Consider the following 23,798-nt stretch of genomic DNA (forward strand, 5'->3'; position numbering starts at 1 on the left):
TCTCCATCTCCTAAAAGCAAACAAATCTGCAGCCAGAAACAGCTAAGCCCATTCAATTCTGTTAACTGAGAATTCCACCACCTTATTTGGGGCTTGTGAATAAATAAGATAATTATCTGCAAATCTGGCTAATGTATTCCTCTAGAGTTTTACACGGATGTAATCAGACTACTGGCACTAAAAGGCTGAAGCCCAGTATAATGAGCCAATTGATACACATATTCCATAGTGCATAGTCCCTCTAATATGTTGTGGGGACACGATCCATTTGTATCTGCTCCAATAACTGAACAGTAAGTGAAATGCATAGGATCTGTTCAGATGTTAATTCTACTCCCTTCCCTTTGAATCTCTGTACATGGCGACATTATTAAGTGTAGAATATATTGGCTGAATTGAGAGATAATGAACATGAGTTCTGTTGTGATTCAAATGAGATCGGGCTTCAGAGGAATCTCATACACATATATATATGTAGGATCTCCTGGTACCGACACTACAGTATATGTGCATAGGGACTGAGAGGGCAGTGGGATCCCAAATATCTTCTAGAACCTTATCATACAGGGAAAGTTAGTAGGTGAGTGATAACTGATAAGGCCTGTTCTGTGAAAGCAATCTAATAAAAGGTTTGAACAGAGGAAGGGAAATATTTAGTAAAGAAAAGCTAATACATGAAAAGTTCTAAATATAAAAAATTGATTTTTTTTACCGTATTCTTCTACATCTTGATCATCTATTGATCCTACTGAGACTCCCAGATCCATGCATTTTTTGCTATGTGCCTTGGACTTCATATGTTTTGTCAAGTTTCCTTAAAAAAAAACAAACAATGCACATTTTTACCAAAACCACATGACCGTAACATTCAGCATGTCACTCTCTGCAGCCAATGACACTTGGGCCATTATTTATCTATTCTTTTATTTAAAAGGTTAACACAAAGCTTTTACAAAGCTTCCAGAGCAGTCACTATAAACATAGTTTATACACACAAAATATATAATAGCATGTTAAAAATCATAAAATGCATTTGAAAACTTGGGAGAATAAAAAATGGCCTTGGGTTGTATCCAGCTAAGTTATTGTATGGGCAGAACAATTTCCACTCATGTGGTGGAAATTCCCTTCTCTCTCCTCCTCCTGGGTGGCCCTGCAACCCCCAAATGTGTTCTGGGTCCCCCCCCCCCAACCCTCTGGAGCAGATGGGGGAGAGTGCGAGGAGGGGAAGTTCCATTGTGTGAATGGAAGACCTGTTTATGCAATGACTTCGTTGGTTTCAACCCTTTGGCTTTTAAATAAAGTTAATTTAGATTCAGCTCGGCTTTGAAGATGGAACTAAGTGCAGTGGTAGACAACATGTCTTAACACTGAAAGCTATATCAGAGAATGTTGCCTGGTCAAACTATTGTATTCATTCCTAAGAACGATGCATTAACTCTTCTTCTTTAAATGAGGATTTTCAAGATGTAATATAATTTAGGAAAACAAGTTCCAATTTGCATTAATAAATAGCTTCAACAGATGTTCTGCTATTTTCAACAAAAGACAACATTGTAAGAGTCCACAATGATCTAAGAGACAAATAGTGGTAAAATACTTGCTAGGCACGTTCTCTTCTGACATGCTGCTGTTGAATGAACATATACTAAAATGGCAGAAGATGGATGTGGTAAGAACTGATGTAATGGTGTGTCTTGTTTCTCCCATGGATACAAATAGAAGCTCTCAAAGATTTAATATATTTGATATCTTGTTTGGTGACTTAACAATGAATGAAAGTATTGTTCAGAAAGTCAGAAAATGACTTTTGCCCGACGGCTGCAACGTCCATTTTGTTAAGTACATACATAAACATAGTAAGTTTGAGCTTGGACAGAATTTAACCAGGAAGCTGGTAAAGGAAGGCAGCAAAGGCTACATACAAACCATTTTTGTGGCACTTCTCTTTTGGAATAGTTTCATTAGATTCTACTGAGAATGGCAGTGTAATAATTCTAAGAACAAATCTTACAGTGATATGGAATGCATATTAATCTACAATCGTATGAAATGTACAGTTTATATTATATTTATGTTACATATATGCCAATCTTTATTATTAATATTGACATGAGCAAAACGTCATTATGTTGAAGCCCTGATATCTATTTCATCAAAATTAAATCATTTTAATTTATTTTTTAATATTTAGGCTTATAGTTGAGCATATGCACACAAGCATGCCATTAACACCAGTGCCTGCTAAATCTGCTCACACGACAATCCGTGAGTAGAGGCAGAATGATTTAATACTGAGTTCCTAGTATGCAGAAGAGTTGTACAATATTCATGACCTTTTATTTATAAACGTCTTAGTAAGGTCAGTTCAATGAAAACTAAGAAACAAGGTAAACAGTGGCTTTTCCAAGCCTGAAATAATGAGTATGTGACAAATCTAGAATCTAAACCTATTTGCAAAAAAAAGATATCTCAAAACCAGTTCTGAAGGTATGTCTGCTTAGCAGCTGTACATGCTGCCAATTAAAACACAACGTGTCCTTGAAAAAGACAAACTTTTTCTCTTCTGGGACACATCCTTGACCCAACAACTGGTCGTGCAAACTTCACAGTCTTCATTGGCCTCATAACTATCTGGGTACTTGGGCAAGGCATCAGTCAGGAAGGAAAAGGGAAGTCAGTCAAATTCACCCCAGTATGAAACTCAAAGGCGGAAAATGTTAAAATGCCTTCCTGCGGGATGTACTGTATGCATCTACTACCTTCCCTGCAAAAGGGCTTTTGACTGCTCATTCCCCACCCCGTCCTACCTCCCACCTTGCCCAATCTGATCTAATGAAGAGTTCTGGAGAACTTGAAAGCTTGCATTTGGAAGTGTTACATTTTATCTGGCCTAAAAAAGATACTGCCCTTACTCTAGGTTTTGGAATATTTCTTATAAGCCAACCTGGCTCTCCTTTTATTTTTGCAATTTGTTTAAGTTCCCACAGCTTTATTTCATACTTCCAACAGGCTTATTGGAAAAGCAATTCTTAGCAGGTTGAAAAAGAAAATCTGAGTCATGACAAGCTCACTTACCTTTAGTTTTGAAGGAAAAATTGCAATAGTTGCAGTGATAGGGACGGACGTCTGTGTGCGTGCGAATATGTTTCTTCAACATACTGGGCTTTTTACAGCGTATTCCACATTCTTCACATATATATTTTCCTCTTCCTCTCCCACGAACATAGACATATTCTTCATTTGACTTGTATCTAATTTAATCAAAACATACCAAACTATTGCAAACGACAGTACATTACAGGTCAGGACAGGTCGCACACCCTAATTCCCGGACACAGGAACTACCCACCCACAGCACTTCTGTCTTAACAGGATTCAGCCCTTCACAGCCTACAGACCAGGGATCAGCAAACTTTTCCAGCAGGGGGCCGGTCCACTGTCCCTCAGACCTTGTGGGGGGGGGGGGGGCTGGACTATTTTTTGGGGGGGAGGGGGGAATGAATGAATTCCTATGCTCCACAAATAACCCAGAGATGCATTTTAAGTAAAAGCACACATTCTACTCATGTAAAAACACGCTGATTCCCAGACCATCCGTGAGCAGGATTTAGGTGATTGGGCCGGATCCAGCCTCCGGGTCTTAGTTTGCCTACCCATGCTACAGACAGTCCAACACCTTAACAACCTCTTCTGATTCCAATAGAATGGAAAGAGAGAGCCACATATCAATGTTTTGATGTCACCATCTTCCAAATCCCTGGATGGCAGCTCCCAGAGGTTTTATATAGACGTTAACTAGCATAGGTAGCTGAACGGACCCACGTGAAATCACACATTCTAAAAGCCGAGCAACAATATCCTAGTACTAGTTTCTGGTAGAGATCCTGGTAAGAGCAGAAACCACAGTTATAGTTTGCAGGTCCCGTTTTCTAATCACAATGCGTTCCCAGGAAATTGTTGATTAGGTGAGCATTCACATTAGGTGAGCTGACAATCTCCATGATTTCCAATGGAAACATTTCTAATCCATGATCTCTCTCCCCTCCCCCACCATGGTTTCATCCTAAAATGGCTGCAGCCAACCAGCAAAAAAGAGGGGGAAACTTATTTGTCCGATCTCTCCTACTCCCTGATGTGTCTGTTCTCTCTCCCACATCCTTCTCTCTGTGGTTTCTGCTTGAAAATAGTTGCCATTGACCAGTGAAGCACAAACAAGTAAGGAAGGGGGCAAACTCTGGTTGTTTGGATATCTGAATCAGCCATGCATGTAGCGATGTTTGGGCACAATTCTTTATGTTCAGTTAATGGAATGTGCAGATATTGAGTGTTCTGATGGCGGGAGCTGCATGTTCCTCCAACCACCACCTCCAAGTCGGTGCAGAAGAACACCACTGTCAGCACCATCAAAAGCCACTGAGAGGTCGAGAACCAACAGGACGACACACTCTCTGTCTCTGTCTCGAACGAGCTTATAAATCAGGGCAACCAAGGCTCAGACTACAGATGGCAACTTACTCTGTTTTGTTCTAAATCACCTATGGCCTACCAAGCAAGTAGTCATGATCTGGTTTCACCTGGTAAATATTTGTAGGAAATTAGTTGTTCATAACTAAAGCTCTTGATGTTTTGGTTTTCATTTTGGATATTTGACTCCAAGCTCACTAAAAATTCAGTTTGAAGAATTAAGTGTTAAAACACCAGGAGAGAAAAATAGCTATGTGGATGGGAGATTTGACATCACAAGTGCTGAACCAAGGCCAGGGATGGGAGGCAGGGGATACTGTGGAGCAAGTAATTTTGAACATACCAAACCATTATGAGTAGAATCTGGATCATGATCTAATCAGGTTCACATTAACACCTTTTTCTACTGAGCTACCAGGAGATAATGACTTCCATACAAAATATTAATAAAATATTGCATTACTTTTAGGGGGGAATACTTACCCTCCATCAAATATTTTCACTCTTCTTGGCTCACTTTTGGCTAAGGAATTATCATTATCTTGATCAGTGCTTATTTCAGAGTTTTCTTTATTGCTGAATTCCCTTGCTGCCTTTTGTTTAACTAATGCCCGCTGAAAAAAATGTAAATTGTTACATTTCTTATTATAAGCAGATTAAGGTATCTACTAAACTAGTATTGCTAGTGAGTATCTGGCAAAATAGGAGTTGAAGATTACCATTTTCAGGCACAGCTGTTTATGTGTTGACAATACAACTAAGTTTTATTTTTGTGACAATTGCTACACCCAATTCAATATGCTCATTAGAGGGAGAACAGGAAGAGAAAGTAATTACAAAAATGTTTATATGGTTATATACTTGAAAGAACATGTGTTTATGTTTTTGCCCAGAAGTAGCCGTCTGTACATGATTTAGGAGTTACGGGGGGGGGGGGGGGAGATTCCCCAATGCAGTTTTTCAAGCTTATATCTACTGCCAGAGAAAATTAGCATACCAGTCATATAAGAAAGTAAATTATGTTTAATATACTGCATTTAGGCTATACAAATAAAAAAAAACAGTTTGATCTGCAGTTTTCAGTCTGTTTTACAGTTCTAGAGTTTTCAGTCTAGCATCTATCTTGGAACCACTCCCAAGGACACACCCCCTGAACATGCTCAGTTCCAACCCTCCTCAAGAAACACATTTGAATTGGGGCTACTAGGTAGCAACCACATAAAGGTATCTTACAGTCCTTCCCCTTTTGTTTATACTGTCAACATATACTGTAATCTATATATTGGCAGTAAGAATACAGAAGGCAGTGGGAAAAACAGAACAAAAAAATAATAATTTCCTAAATACGAGACATTGGTCTAAACCCACAAATTCCCTTGTTTTTATAAATGCAACCTCTCCCTGGGCTTGGGGATTCTGTCTGAATGGCATAGTGTAACTGGGAGTGTTTCTGGCTCATCCAGATGCTCTATCTCTGAGTGTGTCTCACAGACACACGTGGAACAGTTGTACGATCTGATGCAGAGGCTGTGGACTGGCATAATCAATGTGAAGTCTTGCCCAAGGTCATTATTATCATTCCCTTGGGTGTAAGGGTGCTTTTGAAGGAGTTTGATGGAAAGATTGACAAGCACCACACCACTGCACTCCTGCCTCAATCTGCTGGTCTATTCCTGGCCACTACACATAAACTACATGCTACTCTCTTCAAACAATGCCAGGATGGACTTCATACAACAAATTCAGCACAGCAGAAATTGTGTAGCACTGGTAGTACAACTACCTGCGAGCCCAATAATATTCATCCATCCAGGATAGCCAATGACTCCCTATGCTGATAGTTAGGGTGTTAATATGTGCTCCCCCCCCCCCCCGCAATCCATCCATTAATTATCTTCACCCTCTAAATAACAGAGAATCTTGGTCAGTCACCCGTTTAATCTTTGCGGGATCGATCAGGCATGTGGATAGCAGTTCAATAAGAAAAACAGTTTCAGCAGGCTGAGGTACTGGCTTTGATCTATCTGGCAGTGGAAATCTGCTAAGGGGATCAGCATTACCCAGGGCTTGACCTGGCTTATAGTAGTCCTATGCAGACAACGTCAAGCCCATCTTGGGATTCTAGCAGACAGCACTGGCTTGTTCTCTCCCTGCAGACCCTGAAGAGGTTTATGATCAGATTGTATGACAAAACACCTGCGATCTAGATAGGAATGGGATTTCTTTTCAGCAGAAAACACTGCTAACTCTTTACATTCTAGTTGTGAATAGTTTTCTCCTCCTGCTAAGGCCAGTGACCTTGATGCAAACTAATGGAGTGTTCTGATCCAGTAGGCATTTGGTGGGCTAAAAGTGTTTCTTGAGAAGAATTGGAACCTGTTTAAATCCTCCATGCTCCTTATTCCTTATAATGCCCATAAAGGACCTCCTTTGTCTTGTGATGCTTTGCCATATGAAGTTCTTGATGGTTATTATAATGGATAAGGATCTTGGATGACTTAAATAGATTCCATTTTTGCCTTGTGGCCACTAGGTGGCAACCACATAGTATTCTCCTTGATTGACGCCTCCCCCCCCCCCCCCCACATCATTTCTCTTTGTACTGGACAAACTCTACACTGACAAGCATTTATCAACTGAAAACTAATCCTTATAATCCCTCCGTGACTGTAAAATGGCCAATTATTTGTCATTCAACAAACCTGTTGAAATTAATAGACAAGTAACTTAAATCCATTTATTTCAATGGGTCTAGTCTGAATATCAGTAACACTGGCTATCTCCCCATGGACTTAGCTCTGCATCCAGCATCACAAAATTGTTTATGAGACATCTAGTGACAATGTAGACAAGAAATCCTGGTTTGTTGGATTCAGAAGAATAGGTCATCATGGATTTCCATCTTCTGAACAGATAGCAGAAAGATCACAGGAAGCATAAACCTCAAGTCAATGTAGAGCACAAACTTTTGATGCCTTGCAGTGAATTAGACATTAAGTGCTAACCATACTGTACATGTTGTACATTTCAATGGTATGACTTATACTGATGGGGATAGCTGTGAACATCAACTAGGAACATGCTCTTTTTGCTGCTGCGTAGCTGATGTCACATATGACATCAGGTTTGGGGGAAATGGTCTTGTGCATTAAATTAGGATCCCCATGGGCCTGAGGTTCTCCACTGTTGGACTATACCAACCAATACAGGAAATTTCATGCAGCAATATATAAACTTTAACAACACTACTAAGACTTACACATGGTTTCAGAAAATGAAATATCACAAAAAATGAACTGTTCATGTAAAGCACCAATAATGTTCATTTTTACACCACCTTGTTAAGATTCAAGTAATCAGGGCAAATATTTTTAGGGGTTACATGACCAGGCTGCAAGTGTGTTACGTTGACTTTTTTGGTCAACTATTCCACATCTCAAATAAATTTGTCTTGAGCATCAATAGCTGATAACTTTTCAGGCCAAAACAGAGGTGGTTATATTCCTTTTCTCATCTCTTAAATACTGTGAATGGGACAAAAATTAACTGAACAAATGAAGCCAGGTTTTTTTTTGCTTAACAAGGATTGAAGCAGGTTAAGGACCTTGGTTAAGTGAGGAACTTAATTAATCTTCGCTTCAGCTAACATTGGCTCCAACATATCCAAAACTGCATGAGAAAAGGCTACTTCATTCAGGAGATGATATGTGTGAGCCACTCCTGATCTCTTACTCAAAGATTATGTCTGAACAAGCTCTGTATACAAAATTAAGATTTTGCCCACCCCAAAATTCTCTTCTGCATTCATGGTCCATAGCTATACTTTATAACTGGTTACAATGCTAAAAATTTCCCTGTTTGCATTCTGAAAAACCCTTAAATAGTTGCAATGACAACAGATGCACAGTCTTTAAATGTGCATAGTCAGAAGTAAGATCTGGAAAGCTTCGCTGCTGTTCATACACATCAGACTACCACACTTTTTTTTCTGAGGTAGGGGAAATTTATGTTGGATGTGTACTTGAAAATCTCTCTTTAGAATCTTAAAGACATCTGCTTTTAGTTAGACAAGTTTCTACCCTTTAGGGATGTTGAAAATATCTTACAAATATGAAGCTTTGAAAATGGAAGACAAAAGAATCTTACAATTATTTTTTCGCATCTCTTTATTTCGAAGCTCACATGTTAATATTAACTGATAGCTTCTAGTTTCAGCTGCTTGATATTAGCAGTACCAGTGAAACTTTGTCATCCCAGCTATCTGGAAAACATAGCTAGTGAGAAATTTGGCATGTTCCACCCAAACTTGTAAAAAATATGTTTATCTGATAGTGAAATACAACAAAGGCCCACATTCAAAGATACAGCATATGGCTCTGGCAGAAAAACTGCAGGTAGTTTCTGAAAGAAGGTTTTTCTCCATTTAGAGAAGCTTCAAAACAGCATTTTTTATAGATTTATTTGAAGGAGAGCTTAAATTCTCTTCTTCCATTTTCAGACTTGCACTAGGAAATGAACTAATGACACCCATTATCAATAACTGTGTTTTACTGCTAAGATTCACCAGCTCTTGTACTCTGGTGAACATCTAGCTTTGTGTATGCAGGGCCTGCCCTATTCTTTTCCAAAGTCAAGAAATGCTCCAAGTGTACAATGTGAATTTCCTATTGCATTTGTAGAGCATTTCTATCTAGGCTTCTGGACCTTGTGTGAGGTCTGGTCATTCCTTCAAAATCCCTAAATGGCACATCCTACTACAAGGAAATACATAGTTTTAGATGCTACTCCTCGTGTTGTAAGATCTGCAGGTGAAGTATTAGACTGGGTCAGAAAATAATAAACATAAGCGCAGAAGAGAGGCTTATTCAATGGAAGTTCCACAAGTGACAGATTACATGATGTAAATACAGTTATTGGAATATTAGATATTGGGATGAAGTAAATATAAAAGGATGGATGGGGATCATTGGATGCAGGAATTCCTTCTGTGAGTGCAAGTGAATGAATGCAGAAAGGGATTTCACTGTCCCACTAGTTTTCAAAACCTAAAAATCCAACTTTGGGGGGTTTTTTTAGGATCAGGCAGGGATTTCCATTCATCTATTCTACCAGCTTCAAAATTAATGCCCACATTTCTCTCTAAAATAAATTCTATTCAATAATACTCCCCCCAAAATCTTCTCTCTTTATACAATTTTTCTTCAAGCCAACGCAGTACAGTACTATAATAAGATGTAACCTTCATTAAGCCCCAATAATAAAATATTTTAAAGAAAAGCAGCCCATGCATGCTTTTTGTTGCACAGACTCAAAGCAGAAAGTCAATCTTGTTTTAGCTATATGCACAAAACGCCTATTGCATTTTAGTGCAACTAAAACTTTCCTCTTCTCTGAGGTTCATGTAGCTAAACCTCTTGACCCCAATGAAGTGTTCATACAGAAAACTCCTCTGCAGTTCTGACATGACAGAACACTGCTATTCCTAAAGGATCTCAGTTATGTGTCACTGTGTGTAGGCCTTGCCCTGTGGGGAAATGAGCTGTGAAGAAGTATGAGACACCTTAACATTACATTCCATGAAATTCAATAGAGGAATTTTAAAGAATAATATTAGCTCTTTTGGGAATTTCAAGTGTCCAAACAATATCCAAAAGCTCTTTGCAGAAGCACCTGGCTTTCTGCACAATTTTTAAAATTAGGATATGGCTTTCATGAGATGTGATAAACCTCTAAAATTTTAGCTAGGTAAAGATAGCTCAACATTTATATAGTGATGCAATAAAGCAGTATTAACAATGCACCAACAGAGTTCAACGAGTTTTCCTCCCAAATGCAAATAAGTTACTGTCAGAGCTGCTTCCAGATCCTAGCTCACAGAGGATCACGCTAGCCAGCGATCATTAAATAAAAGTCTTTATTGAGTTACAGTTTCCATTCTCAAGCTGCTGCGTGCAACTCTACGTCTCATGGTTAGATCGGCGAAGCTCCATCTGAGTCTCCGCCCCTTGTACACCAACTTAATATCCTAGCCTTGCTCCACCTTTTCCGCCTGACTGTTCTTCTCTGGGTCCCTCTGCCCCCCGGGGTCTCTTCCTTCCGGGATTCCTCTGACGCTGACGCTGACCCCCCTGACTCTTCTCCCTCCTTTCGGCGGGCTTTAGGACCTGGCTCCCTTTCCGGGCTGCCTACTGCGCCACCTTCCTGTGCATTTGAACTTGGCACGCGCGCCCAACCTTCCACCTTCCGTCTGACCGTTTCTTCGCTCCCCGATGGAGGTGTGGCCACTCCTGACTCGTGCCCTCCCCCCTGTTGTGAGCTGCCCGCGCTTGATCCCTGGCGCCCTTCCTCTTCCCTGCTCTCTGGCGGTGACGCTGGTCCTGATTTCCAACTGCTCCCCTCTGAGTCCCCTCTGGCTCTATCTTCCTGGGGTGTCCCCCTAGGCTCCCCCCTTGCCCTGGCCACTGGTGCTCCTTTCTGTGAATCTTCTGATTCACTGGAAAGACTCGGAGATCTCGGGTCGTCGTCATCACTCATCTTTTCTTCTGCCTCCTCTCCCTCGCTCTCTGTTTCCTCCCTTGCCCTTGCCTCTGCTCCTGAACCCCTGACAGTTACCCTCATTTTAAAGAGCTTATATAAATACTTTAGTATAAACACTTGAATTCCCCCCTCTTAAAATAAATGTTTTATGCATAGTACCTTAAGTAAGTTGTTCTTCCACTTGCTTGAGTAGACCAGTATGTCGGATCTGAAGTTGGTACTTATTGCTAGAGTATAAGATGGTTTTCCAGCTTTCTGTTTTGAATTCAGAAGGGAAAGAGCAAGTTTTGTCGGCAAACCAAGTGGATTGGGATTGTCAGGACTGACAGACCAAGAAGAATAAACTGAAGTCTTTTGGTCATTTTGCAACAGGTGCACAGGCTTCCTTTTTAACAAGTAACACCATGTAAAGTTTGTTGTAGTCTTTAGGCTTGGAAAAGATAATCGCTGTATATCATCCGCATTCACGACGGACAAAGCGGCTCCAGATTTTGTTTGGCTCAAAACACTGGACTGCTTATCATCATTCACTTCTGGGGACATCCTCTCTTGACTGTTATCTGGAACCTTTAGAAAGGAAGTCTGAATATTCAGTGAAATAGATTCAGCTGACTTTCTGACTGCAAACCTTCCAGTTTCAGAGATCGATGGGTTATCATATTCTAAAGGCTCCTTTATGAGTGAAGAAGCCCCACACCGAGCAGATTCAGCTGAACCAGGCAGCAGAAGATCTGGCAAATTACCAGCTCCAGTGCTTTTATCATCTTGATCTAATGAGAAACCTTCAAGGGGCTCAACTGTGCAGATCTGCCGCACTAAGAGTGGCTTTTTTTGCTTGTTAGGTTCGCTAGCCTTTACGGTCAAAGGATGCAGTGACATAGCACCTGTAGTGCAAGCAGCTCCACTTTCATCTTTAACACGCTTCTGGTGTTTTTCCATGGCAATGTCTAAACTATTGGCTGGCGAGAGCATGCGCTTACTTGAGGCTGTGGCTTCCTGCTGAGGGAAAAGTCCACCAACTGGCACTTTCTGAATCATATTTGAGGACCCCAGGGAAGCTGAATTTTTGCTTTCCATCTCACAAATCAGATTTTCAAACACAGATGCTGGCTGCGAACTTGGCAAACACCTCAGATGATCTTTGTGGGATTTTGGCAGCTGAGTTTGATCTTTGACTGTTGGCACTGATGCAGTGTTTATTTGACAGAGAGACTGGTTTACCTGATCCCGTGTTACCAAAATTTGAGGAAGGGGTGCAACAGCAGCCAAACCATACGATGGAATATTACTGTGAATGCGCACAGGGATGAAGGGCGCAACATGATACATCCCACCACTGCAATTATTGGGAGCAGTTCGTTGCAAGGGTGGTGCCACATATTGCTTGGACACTTTGTCGTTCAGTTTAGTATGTATTTCTAATGAAGACCCAGTCTGCTCTGTGCCAGCTGCACCTGGAAGACCTAAAGGATATTGCTTTCCTACGTGCAATGCTTTAACTTGAAGCTGATATTTGGGAGCAAAACAGTCTTCTTGCATACTATGCTGACCAGCAACCATGCTCATGCTTTTCTGAGTTCCAAGTGCTGATCCCTTGAAAGCTGATTGGGAATACTGACTGAGTGAAGCTTGCTGACCAGGATGATGTAAACTAGAGCCTAAAGACCGTTCACTAGAAGGCGGGTTAAGAGAGTTGTTGCTCTTCACTGACTGTGACTCACGCAAAGGCTTGATGTAAGTCTGGGGGTGCTGAGAACTTGAAGACAATTCCTCGGGTTTCCCAGAGCCCTGCAACCTCTGCAAGGACACTGAAGAAATATCTGTTGCAGGACTTATTTGAAAAGAAGTACTTGACATGACATCAGGCTGATTCTTTTCTGGAGCAATATTTAAAGATATTTGTCTCACAAGGGGGCCCCTTCTCCTTTCTAACAAAGGTACATGTCCACTGCCAGAAGTCAGTTTAGAAGTAGATATCTCTAGAAGTGAGGCAGGCCTGGATGGAACTGCACTTCCACAGTCAAATGACTTGCTTCTGTAATCGGCAACTTCCATGGACGGCTGGGTGCAGTTAATTTGTTCAGAAGCAGCACGTCGCATTTCTCTGAAATGAGGACCAGGCACACTAAGCGTATTTGAACTTGTAGGAATTGTAAGAAATTCCAAGGATTTATTTGTAGGCTCTGCTTTGGAAGCACCCTCATTCTTAGATACATCATCTTTATCAAAAGAAGTTGAGAAACTAGATGCACGTGACAAGCTACTCTCCCGACTGAGACTTCTAGAAAGCGTAGATTCAAAGCTCGACTCAGCAGAAGAATGCTCCATTTCAGCCAAGCGAATTCTTTTCTTTTTTGGTGGAAGTTTTTCTGTGGGTAGCTTTGATAAGGTTTCACTACGCTGCGGCCAGTTAAATTTTTCTGTCTTGTCCTGATCACTGCATTGGCTTTCCTGATCTCTATCAGGCTCCTCTGTCACCAGTATTTCAGGAACCTGGATGTTATGCTGGCGAACAAGTCTTAGTGGTTGCATTGGTGCACTCTTTTCATTAGAAGTGACTTGACGTTCATGCAGCTGAACTCTTGAGGCTTCTGCTACTTGAGGACGGTGGGAGGCACTCAGGAGAGAATGCTTCTCCTCTTGAGCTATAATGGTACTCAAGGAATGGAGCTTCACAGCTTTGTTAGCATCCTGAAGGGAAACTGGTGATACCCTTTCAAATGAATCTGATTTTTCAAATGAACTAGGTCTGCTTAAGGAGTTTGTGTGCTGAATTACTGAAATCCCGGCCCCTTGTCTTTTCAGTTCTTTTTTTTCTGGTGCCACTGGAACAGCCTGCTTCTCCCCATGCAACATCATCTTTGGCCCCACAGTCTGCTCTGCGCCATGAGTCTCCAGCTCATCTTGTGCCAGTTTTTGTAGGGAAATACTACGTGAACCTAAAACAGCGGCAGTGTGTTTGGAGACACTGATGGTATTTCCGAGTTTGTTTTGACACTCTGACCCAGCTATGCTCTTTGACAAACTACTACTTGTATCATTTGTCTGTAGTTCATCATCATCATCTCCCACACTTTTCATTTTCCTCCTTTTTCTTATCTGAGATGTCTGCTCCCAGACACCGGTTGAAGTGGCAACTCGATAGTGAAGAATTTGGGGTTGTGTACTGTTCAAGACCGTCTTGTGCTCAGAATCTCGTATAGCTGCCTTGGTTTTTGGTCCATGTAACTCTGAACAATAGAACTTTTTGTGGTTTTCGAAGTTTTCCAGTTTTCTATATCTGTTTCTGCAAGTCTCACACTCAAACATTGTCCCTCGGCCTTGCTGTGACTTTTTTTTATCCATAGTTGACCCTTGTACAAATGATTTGCTTCTTGACATTAAAAATTCACTTGATGTGTTGCATCCATAACTTTCATCTACAGATCGTGTTTGTCCAAAAGTATGCCCTTCACTGACCGAAGAATCTTCGATTGCTGCTTGCCGAACAAGGGTGCGAGGGTGTCCGCCTTGGAGCTGTGGAGTAGCAGGTCCTGGCACAAAGACATCATCATACAAGGAGCCAATTTTATCATCAAAAGACTGACTTCCACGTAGGGGGTGAGGGGGAGGTATTACATTTGTAGGTACAGCTGAATAACTGGTAGTTGGCATAGAATTACTTCTGGTTATAGGTAAACAGTCAAGAGTTGGTACAGACAGCAGAAAAACCTGCTTTGACTTCTCAGTAGGTGTAAAAGGAGACTTTGGTATATCAGAGCTTGAGCTAGTCCTTCTACTCATAGGCTTAAGGTCAAACTGAAATGAGTCTTTAAAAATGTAGGATTTTGGAGAATCAATACTACCTCTTCTTGAAAGGGATGTTCTCCGTGGCTTCACACTATCCAACTGTTTGTCATCCACTACAGCCTCATTATCAGATATTATCTTTGAAATGCGTTCTTCAAGCATTTTTGTGGCCAGAGGTGGTCTCATCTGGCCAGATGAAAGCAAGGTCTTGTCAGCACAAATGGTCTGCACAACAGATGCCACAGTAGTGCTCATTCGTGGCACACAACTTTTACTTGAGTCTTTTTCGGAAGAAGGCAATCCTTTCATAAATGGAGCTGGTGGACTCATGGTCTGATCTGCACTTTCTGAACGTGAAAAGTAGCCTGAATCAGTGCTACCTAAACTTCTGGGGCTCAAGAGACATTTTACTTGCTGATCCTGAGAACAATCTGTCGCCTGCTGTCTTTGTAGTTGCGCATGTATTGCTGTCCCTACAGGGGTCCCAAGCTGTTCCTCGGAAACGCTTGTTTCAGTTTTCTGATGTTGCTTAGCATCAGATTCATTTACCAGCACATGTGTTAAATTTGGTTTCACATTTGTTACTTTCAAGTCCCCTTGTTGTTGTGTTTTAGAAAGTGTAGAGGTGGGATCTGCTACTTTGGGGCTATCTGATCTCAAAGGAGATACGTTAACAGGGCAAACGATCACCTTGGGTAAAGCTGTCCTTGGTTGCACAGATGAGTCCTGAAATGAGGAGTCATCCAGCATATATTCCGGATTTCTTAAAGAAATGGGACTACCTTTGTGCAATGAGTCAGAATTGGAAGGTATTTTCACTACATGCACAGGTTCAATTTCTAATGATCCTTGGTCTTCTTGTCTTTCATCAGCTGTGCCTTCATCATCACTGTCACCACTTTCTTCCACATCTGAATGGATGCTAAGTGCTTTGTCAGATTCATGGGAGAGAAACCCACTAGAATCTGGCTGGAGGACAAGTCCAAGTTTGATAGCATGAGCATGAGACTTCTTGTGCTTATACAGATTGCTTTTGGTCTTAAATGAAAATCCACAAGTCTCACAAGGATATGGTCGTTCTCCTGTGTGGGAGCGGATGTGCTTTAGGAGAACACTGGGCTTGGCACAAGCCCTGTTACAATACTCACAGACATATTTCCCTAGTTTTTTAGGCTTCTGGACTTTTAGAAGGTTACATATTTGTTCTACACCATGGCTGACAACTGAAGCTATCTGGGCTGAGTTGTACAAGGGAGCTATAGATAACTGGGTGGTAGAGCTAGAGGGATGAACTGACAACGGAGATTTTGCTACTAGCTGGTTTTGAGAAAAAGCCTGAGTAACAGAGGATTGGGGGCTCATTATTGAAGAGGTTACTGCTATGCTATATATATTCTGGAGTTTGAGATTTTCCAGGTTCGGCTGTTGCACCAGAGAATTAGTGAAGCTCTGACATGGAGCAATTTGTTGGTTTTGTTGCCCAGCTTTAGCAAGGACTTGCTCTTGTGAGTGATCAACTGAGGGCATCTGTGCTTGTTCACTCTTCCCTGATGTTGCTACATGCACAGTCTGTGAAGTGCAAGGAAGAAATTGAGATCCAGCTACAAATTCTGGCTGCACCAAAGCAGCATGACTTTGGACACTCAGTGTATTGGATGTGAGACAAGAAGAGGCGCTTGCAGTTTTATTTGGTCTCAGTTTTTCTATTTGCATCCCACTGAAAGGGCACTCTTGTGCTAAGGTGTTCAGCTCAGGCTCCATAGCTTTCAGTAAGACATCGAATGCAGTATTTGTACATGAGGATGAATGACTACAATCAACAAAAGTAATACATTCATTATTGTCAGCCTTGGCTGCGCTTGAGCTAGTGGAACCCTTCTTCACCGGTAAGTTTAACTGGGATGAACTGTGGTCTTCTACTGGCCATTTATTCAAGTCCAAGGATTGAGGTAGCAGAGACAATTTGGGGTGCACCGAAGTCTCAGATTTGGACGTTTTAATAGCTACCTCACTGCTAAGCACCCCCTCATTTTGTTTGTTTTGTTTCCCATTCTGCGTTGCCAAACTGTGCACTTCTTTTAGGAGCTCTGAAGTATCAGGAAGGATGTTAGACAATGAAGAAGGCTCTTCTAGTTTTTCTTTAGGCTTTGCCCGAGCTGGAGTTCTCAAAGGCGATTTTGGTATTTTCGTCAGGTGATTCTCAGTTACAATCTTTTTACGTTTCACACCTTTAACTGTGTCCGTGCTCCCTCTTGTAACAGCCTTGGAGATTTCTGTCAAACACAAAGAAATAAAAGTCAAATGGTGATTCTGCAAATATTATCAGCATCATTTACATAGTACTTTCAACATATTAAATGTTACCCAATCTTTACCCACACCTTGTTACCTATTTAATGCCATTCCATTTAGCAATATAGGAACTGAGGCAGAAGATAGTAATTTGCTCGAGAGCACCTAAAGTTCGTGAGTCTGAGCCGAGTTTGAATTTAATACAGCATTTCACTGAACCACACTAGTTTTAAGTACATTCTTAATTTACAGAATTTGCTTCAGAGACCCCTCCCAAACTTATTTCAGTTCTTGTACATATTAATTATATTCCATTTTCATCATGTTTTCATTACCACTATACAAACCATTTGCTCAGTTAACTGCATTAAATATGAATGAAATTCATTAGGATGAATCTTGGTCCAACAATGTTCCCTCCTCATCTTGTCTCTGGGTGTGCTCAAGAGTAACTCCATTAAAACCAATGCTTTTCGCTCACGATTAACTTTATTGATTTCAGTGGGTCTATCTTGAGTGGATAACATAGATACTAGTTCACAGTTTGGACACTCTGGTCCTTGGTCCCCTCCAAAATCTATTATACAGGCCCTAGGGCTGGTGATATATTGATAAGGTTGTTCAAAAAACGGTTTGAAGTCCATATTGTGATATTGGTTTCATAATTTTTGACCTGTCAATATATTGTGAATCCTGAAGTGTGTGGGTGTGGGTGTGAAAAACCGTGAAACCAGCTAATGCCTTTACATAGCTCCATCCTTATTTTGGACATTGTTATATATCACAAAGTTCAGCTGGTGATATATCGTAATGTTGAAAACCGTTCATCTCTACACAGTTCCATCCTTATTTCAGGCATCATGATATATTGATATATCACAATGATTAACTGGTGAAATATTGTGATGTTGAAAACCAGTTATTGTCCAGCCTTAATGGGCCCACCTTCAGCACATGGGACTGTTTCTAAGCTGCTCTATTCAAATGGAATACTTCGTCAACAAGAAATACTACGGCAGAGATGGGGAACCAGTGGTTCTCCAGTGTTGCTGGACTCCCACCATCCTTGATGGCTGTGACTGCTGGGAGCTGGTGTTCAACTATATTTGGAAGGCCACATGTTCTCCATTTCTAAGAGAATACAAAACATAATTCTGCAACCAAGTCTTCATTTGAGTCAGGTGGGGAAGGCAAATATCTAAAAGGCATTCATACTTCTGGCCTCTAGACCTTTAAAAGATTCACTTGAAAACATTTGAATGGAAGAGTTTCTTTTGTTGAGACGTTGTTGTACTCAGCAAAAATCAATGCATTCATGTATTCTTTCTTCATATTTAAGACAGAATTGTCAGAATAGCTTTGAAAGATTAAGTGCTAAATTAAGCACACTCAGTGTGTTTTCTTCTCTATTGTCAAAACAATCCCAGCTCTGCTGGGTCTGGCACCCGTTACTGATTTACTGAGTAGATTTCAGCAGTGAGAGATTTAAAGCATATGCACTTACAAATGTTATGTTTTCTTCACAAATCATCAGCAGAAATTAACTTCTCCATTCAGAGAAGAATTTAAGAGCAATGATCTTGAATTAGAATCCTAAGTCAATGGTATGGAAATGACTAAGACACTGAATTTAGATGGGGGAAAGGCAGCTGGGATTGGATATCAAACAAGTTGCAGGAAGACATGGCCACAGTGAATACAACTGTGGACAACCCAATGCTTCTTCCTCAGGCACAATATGTTTCAGCCTAGAAAACATGTAAAGTTGAGCAATCAAAGGAATGAGGACAGACTGAAGTGGGGCAGCAATATACAGATTCACCCAACAAGAAACAGAATAGGATGAATGAAACCTGACTGAGACAGAAGGAACAACCAGCTTGCTGTAGCCTAGTTACATTGGGGAAACTTGATACCTTTCAAGAATTTATTTTGCTTTTAAAATTAAGCTATGATCTGGGTTAGCAGAAATGGACAACAGTACATATTCATGCTTGGAGAAACCCAGTGATGTATAAAATAAAGGCTTTGATTACCTAGATACCCTTTAAAGTATTAGTTATCTTTATTGGGCCATCACTGTCAATGTGGCACTAAAATAAAGGTATTGCTGTATGTAGAGGTAGCTAAGGCTTATGTAAGTTGTGCCCTACTAAAAGTGCATAATAATATAAGTTATTCTAGGCGATGGATTTTTATTCAGTACTAACAAAATGCTGTAAGTTATATGTATTTGGAGGCAAGGCTTGTATACTGCTGGCAAATCACATTGAACTTCCTTATGCAACCCGTGTCAATGAGAGCCAGGCAATCCAGTGTCAGATACAGAGAGCAGTTTTGTGTTTAAACCTGGTAATAATTTGCAATGTGAAAGACCATAAACTAAGGGCTGATTTCACTTTTTGTGCTCTGGGACATATAACCAAGTATTCAATATATGCTGGCCCTTACAAGATGTTTGGAATCAGGGGAGAATGTGTGTCTTAAATTTAAAAGTCCCAAAGCTGTAGATTGAGCCCTTTCTGGCAGCTGCCTCAAAAGGGTTTATTTGGGTGTATGTGTGTTTTTAAAGAGACATGTATACAATTCAACACTAATAACCTTACGCAGAGACCTCAGGATGGAGGCCTTAGCTTCCTTCCCTTTCAGAGCTCCGCAAAAAATTCCATGACGATCATTTACCAGTAACAGGTTTTTAGGAAACTTGAATGAAAATGGTCAAAATTTAAATTCCAAATCAATGCCCAAGTTTTCAAGACTGGTGGATGCTGATGATGGAAATACAAAATAATCAGTAAGGAACATGGTAGTAACAATATCAACATATTCCAAGCACCTAAAAGTATTCCAAGCAAGTTCAAAATGACGCACATATGGAGAGAACTTTAATCATTATGAAACTAAGTTCTTTCAGTCCATTTAGCAAGAATACTTTGAGGATAAGGTACCGTATTTTTCGCTCTATAGGACGCACTTTTTTCCCTTCAAAAATGAAGGGAAAATGTGTGTGCGTCCTATGGAGCGAAGACGCCATAGCCCCGCGACCCTCTCCCGGCTGGAGAGGTGACGGGCGGCTATGGCAAGAGCCTCAATAGCCGCCCGTCACCTCTCCAGCCGGGAGATGGTCGTGGGGGGCTGCTTTAGCCCCGCGCACGCTCTCCCGGCTGGAGAGGTGACGGGCGGCTATGGCAAGAGCCTCAATAGCCGCCCGTCACCTCTCCAGCCGGGAGATGGTCGTGGGGGGCTGCTTTAGCCCCGCGCACGCTCTCCCGGCTGGAGAGGTGACGGGCGGCTATGGCAAGAGCCTCAATAGCCGCCCGTCACCTCTCCAGCCGGGAGAGGGTCGCGGGGGGCTGCTTTAGCCCTGCGCGCGCTCTCCCGGCTGGAGAGGTGACGGGCGGCTATGGCAGGAGCTTCTATAGCCGCCCGTCACCTCTCCAGCCAGGAGAGGGTCGCGGGGGGCTGCTTTAGCCCTGCGCGCGCTCTCCCGGCTGGAGAGGTGACGGGCGGCTATGGCAGGAGCTTCTATAGCCGCCCGTCACCTCTCCAGCCAGGAGAGGGTCGCGGGGGGCTGCTTTAGCCCTGCGCGCGCTCTCCCGGCTGGAGAGGTGACGGGCGGCTATGGCAGGAGCTTCTATAGCCGCCCGTCACCTCTCCAGCCGGGAGAGCGCACGCAGGCACCCCACGACCCTCTCCCGGCTGCAGAGGTGACGGGCGGCTATTGAGGCTCTTGCCATAGCCGCCCGTCACCTCTCCAGCCGGGAGAGGGTCGCAGGGCTGCTGGAGAGGTGATGGGCGGCTATAGAAGCTCCTGCCATAGCCGCCCGTCACCTCTCCAGCCGGGAGAGGGTCGTGGGGGGCTGCTTTAGCCCCGCGCGCGCTCTCCCGGCTGGAGAGGTGACGGGCGGCTATGGCAAGAGCCTCAATAGCCGCCCGTCACCTCTCCAGCCAGGAGAGGGTCGCGGGGGGCTGCTTTAGCCCTGCGCGCGCTCTCCCGGCTGGAGAGGTGACGGGCGGCTATGGCAGGAGCTTCTATAGCCGCCCGTCACCTCTCCAGCCGGGAGAGCGCGCGCGGGCACCCCGCGACCCTCTCCCGGCTGGAGAGGTGACGGGCGGCTATTGAGGCTCTTGCCATAGCCGCCCGTCACCTCTCCAGCCGGGAGAGCGCGCGCGGGGCTGCTGGAGAGGTGACCGGCGGCTATAGAAGCTCCTGCCATAGCCGCCCGTCACCTCTCCAGCCGGGAGAGCGCGCGTGGGGCTGCTGGAGAGGTGACGGGCGGCTATAGAAGCTCCTACCATAGCCGCCCGTCACCTCTCCAGCCGGGAGAGGGTCGCGGGGGGCTGCTTTAGCCCCGCGCGCGCTCTCCCGGCTGGAGAGGTGACGGGCGGCTATGGCAGGAGCCTCTCTGCTGCGCCTTTCCGCTGCTCCCTGACCTGCTCTTTGGGGCTGGTGGTGGGCTTCCCCCCGCCAGCCCCAAAGAGCAGGTCGAAATGAACCTGAAGCCTGGAGAGCGAGAGGGGTCAGTGCACACCGCCCCCTCTCGCTCTCCAGGCTTCCAAGGTAGCCGCCTGAACGCACCTTAAACGGCACCTTGTTTTAGAGCGGGAAAACAAGAGGGGGAAAGTTCTCCCCCTCTCTGCACAGCGCCTCCTGCCACTTCGCTGAAGGGGCGCTGGGCAGAGAGGGGGAGAAATTTTTTTTCTTGTTCTCACCCCTCTAAAACAAAGTGCGTCCTATTGTCCGGTGCGTCCTATGGTGCGAAAAATACGGTAATAAGATTGCACCATCAACAGCTGCTTAAAATTTAGGGAAGATAAAACTATCACAGTTAGTTATTAGTCATTATAGCTAAGTGAAATCCCCATCTTCTTAGACCTTCTGCTCCTGAACAATTTCTGGTGGACAAGAACAAGGAAGGCATCTGATTGGCTACTGTGGGGAACAGAAGGTCGGACTGGGCTAGTCAACATGGTGCCCTTTAGGTGTTGTTGGACTCACATTCCCATCAGCTGCAGCCAACATGTCCAGTGGTCAGGAATGGCTGGCCACTGCATCTGCAATGTGAGCTGATGATGGTCTTTCATTATTAGTATTATTTGCTTATCATTATTATTATTATGGGATTGCTGGAGAAAGGCTGCAGGAAGAGAAACAGTGGTGTGTTTTACCTTTCTGTGAGTCTTCTGTTTCATTAAGTTCTTTTTGTGCTTCTTCAATTTTGTCTAATGAAAACAAAAAGTAAATCAGAAGAGGGGGAAACATACTTTGATCACAAATGGTTTTAATTTCTTCCCCTCACTTTGTTGAATAAACACTTGTAAAAAACCCACCAAAAAACCCACCACCCTCTTTTTAACATTATTGAACAGTTTGCCCATCCTCATATACAATGCGAACAGTGTTCGTTCGAGGTGTAAGGAAGGCAACCAAAATGATGGATGAACTGGAACAACTACCCAATGAGGAAAGTTTACAAGGCTTAGGGCTTTTTAGCTTATTATTTTTATCATTTATTTTTATTACATTTCTATCTTGATCTCCGCCCCCCGCCCCCCCCCGGGCAAAGGAGTCTGGAGAGACAAAAGCATAGACAAAATGGTAAGTGGGGGGTATTGTGGAAAAAGCAGGTAAGTACATAAATGTGAAGGCCCATAAACAAACCAGGAAAATTGGTTTGCCATCTATCCACCCCCAATTTTTTGGATTATTTTCCAGGCCTTCACATTTCTAGACAGGGGTATGCTTTTCCATCTCTCAAAGTGCATAGTACTTCTTCACACAACACATAGTCAAACTATGGGATTTCCTCCCACAAGGTGTTGTGTTGTGTACCAACTTGGATGGCTTTAAAAGGGAACTAAGACGAGCTCATGGTGGCTACTAGTCATGATGACTATATGTTACTTCCAGTGTCAGAAGCAGTATGCATCTGAATTCCAGCGGCTGTGAAACATGAGGAGGAGAGGGTTATTGTGCAAACAACCTGCCTATGGGCTTCCTGTGAGAAGAGAATGCTGGACTAGATAGGGCTTTGATCTTATCTAGCAGTGCTCTTATGTTCTTAGGGAAAACCATCCTACTCCGAAAGCTTAGGCCATGCAGCCCATTTAAAACTACATTAATATTAATGTCAATTAGTGCAGCCCATTAGTGGCTATGCTTCTGGCTACAAGTGTATGTCTGAAGAAATAGGGCTTAATAATGTATCCATGAAAATACTCAGGCTGTAATAAAAATCCAGAAGGCAGGAGTTTCACGTTAAGGAATAATCACAAAGACTGATGCTATTCAAATACATAATGTGGGTGGGATTATGCGGTGCTTTCAGAGGATGTAAAAGATCAGAATGTGACAAAGGAAAATAGGTGGTTACAAATATATGTAGGGTTCAAGCAGTTTGGGATTTCAATCACTGATACTTAAACTACTGGAGTAAAATCTTCAAAGTCTTAGTCCTGAAAATAAGAGGTGTCAGAAGTTAAGGTTCCTTACATCTGGATTCTACAGGAAAATGTTACCAGATGTCAAAATTGCAAGTAAGATATAAACAGTAGGGAAAAGGAGAAAAACTTTAAAAGTTCTCTTCTGCACATCTTTGAAAATCTAAATGAACATAAGGTTTAAATCAATGCCTCTTTTTCTGAACAAAACAGCGAGAAACTCCTCAAAGAAGTCCCTGTAAATTTACTTGGAAAAGATCAGTAAACGCTAG

General features: G+C 42.6%; 1 protein-coding gene across 6 annotated transcripts in view; it reads right to left on the reverse strand.

Annotated features, from left to right (window-relative positions):
* Positions 1-23,798, reverse strand: part of HIVEP1 (HIVEP zinc finger 1) — an 86,263-nt gene that overhangs the window by 10,131 nt on the left and 52,334 nt on the right. For all 6 annotated transcript variants that reach the window (XM_081014575.1, XM_081014577.1, XM_081014576.1 and 3 more), the window contains 5 exons: positions 22,255-22,308; positions 11,164-17,066; positions 4,951-5,081; positions 3,079-3,254; positions 713-814 (listed from right to left, as the gene is read on the reverse strand). In XM_081014575.1, coding sequence (XP_080870701.1) covers positions 713-814; positions 3,079-3,254; positions 4,951-5,081; positions 11,164-17,066; positions 22,255-22,308 — 6,366 coding nt within the window. The remainder of the gene's footprint in view (positions 1-712; positions 815-3,078; positions 3,255-4,950; positions 5,082-11,163; positions 17,067-22,254; positions 22,309-23,798) is intronic.

Source organism: Podarcis pityusensis (genome assembly GCF_964106645.2).
Source record: "Podarcis pityusensis genome assembly, chromosome: 7".
In the NCBI taxonomy this organism is placed as follows: Eukaryota; Metazoa; Chordata; class Lepidosauria; order Squamata; family Lacertidae; genus Podarcis; species Podarcis pityusensis.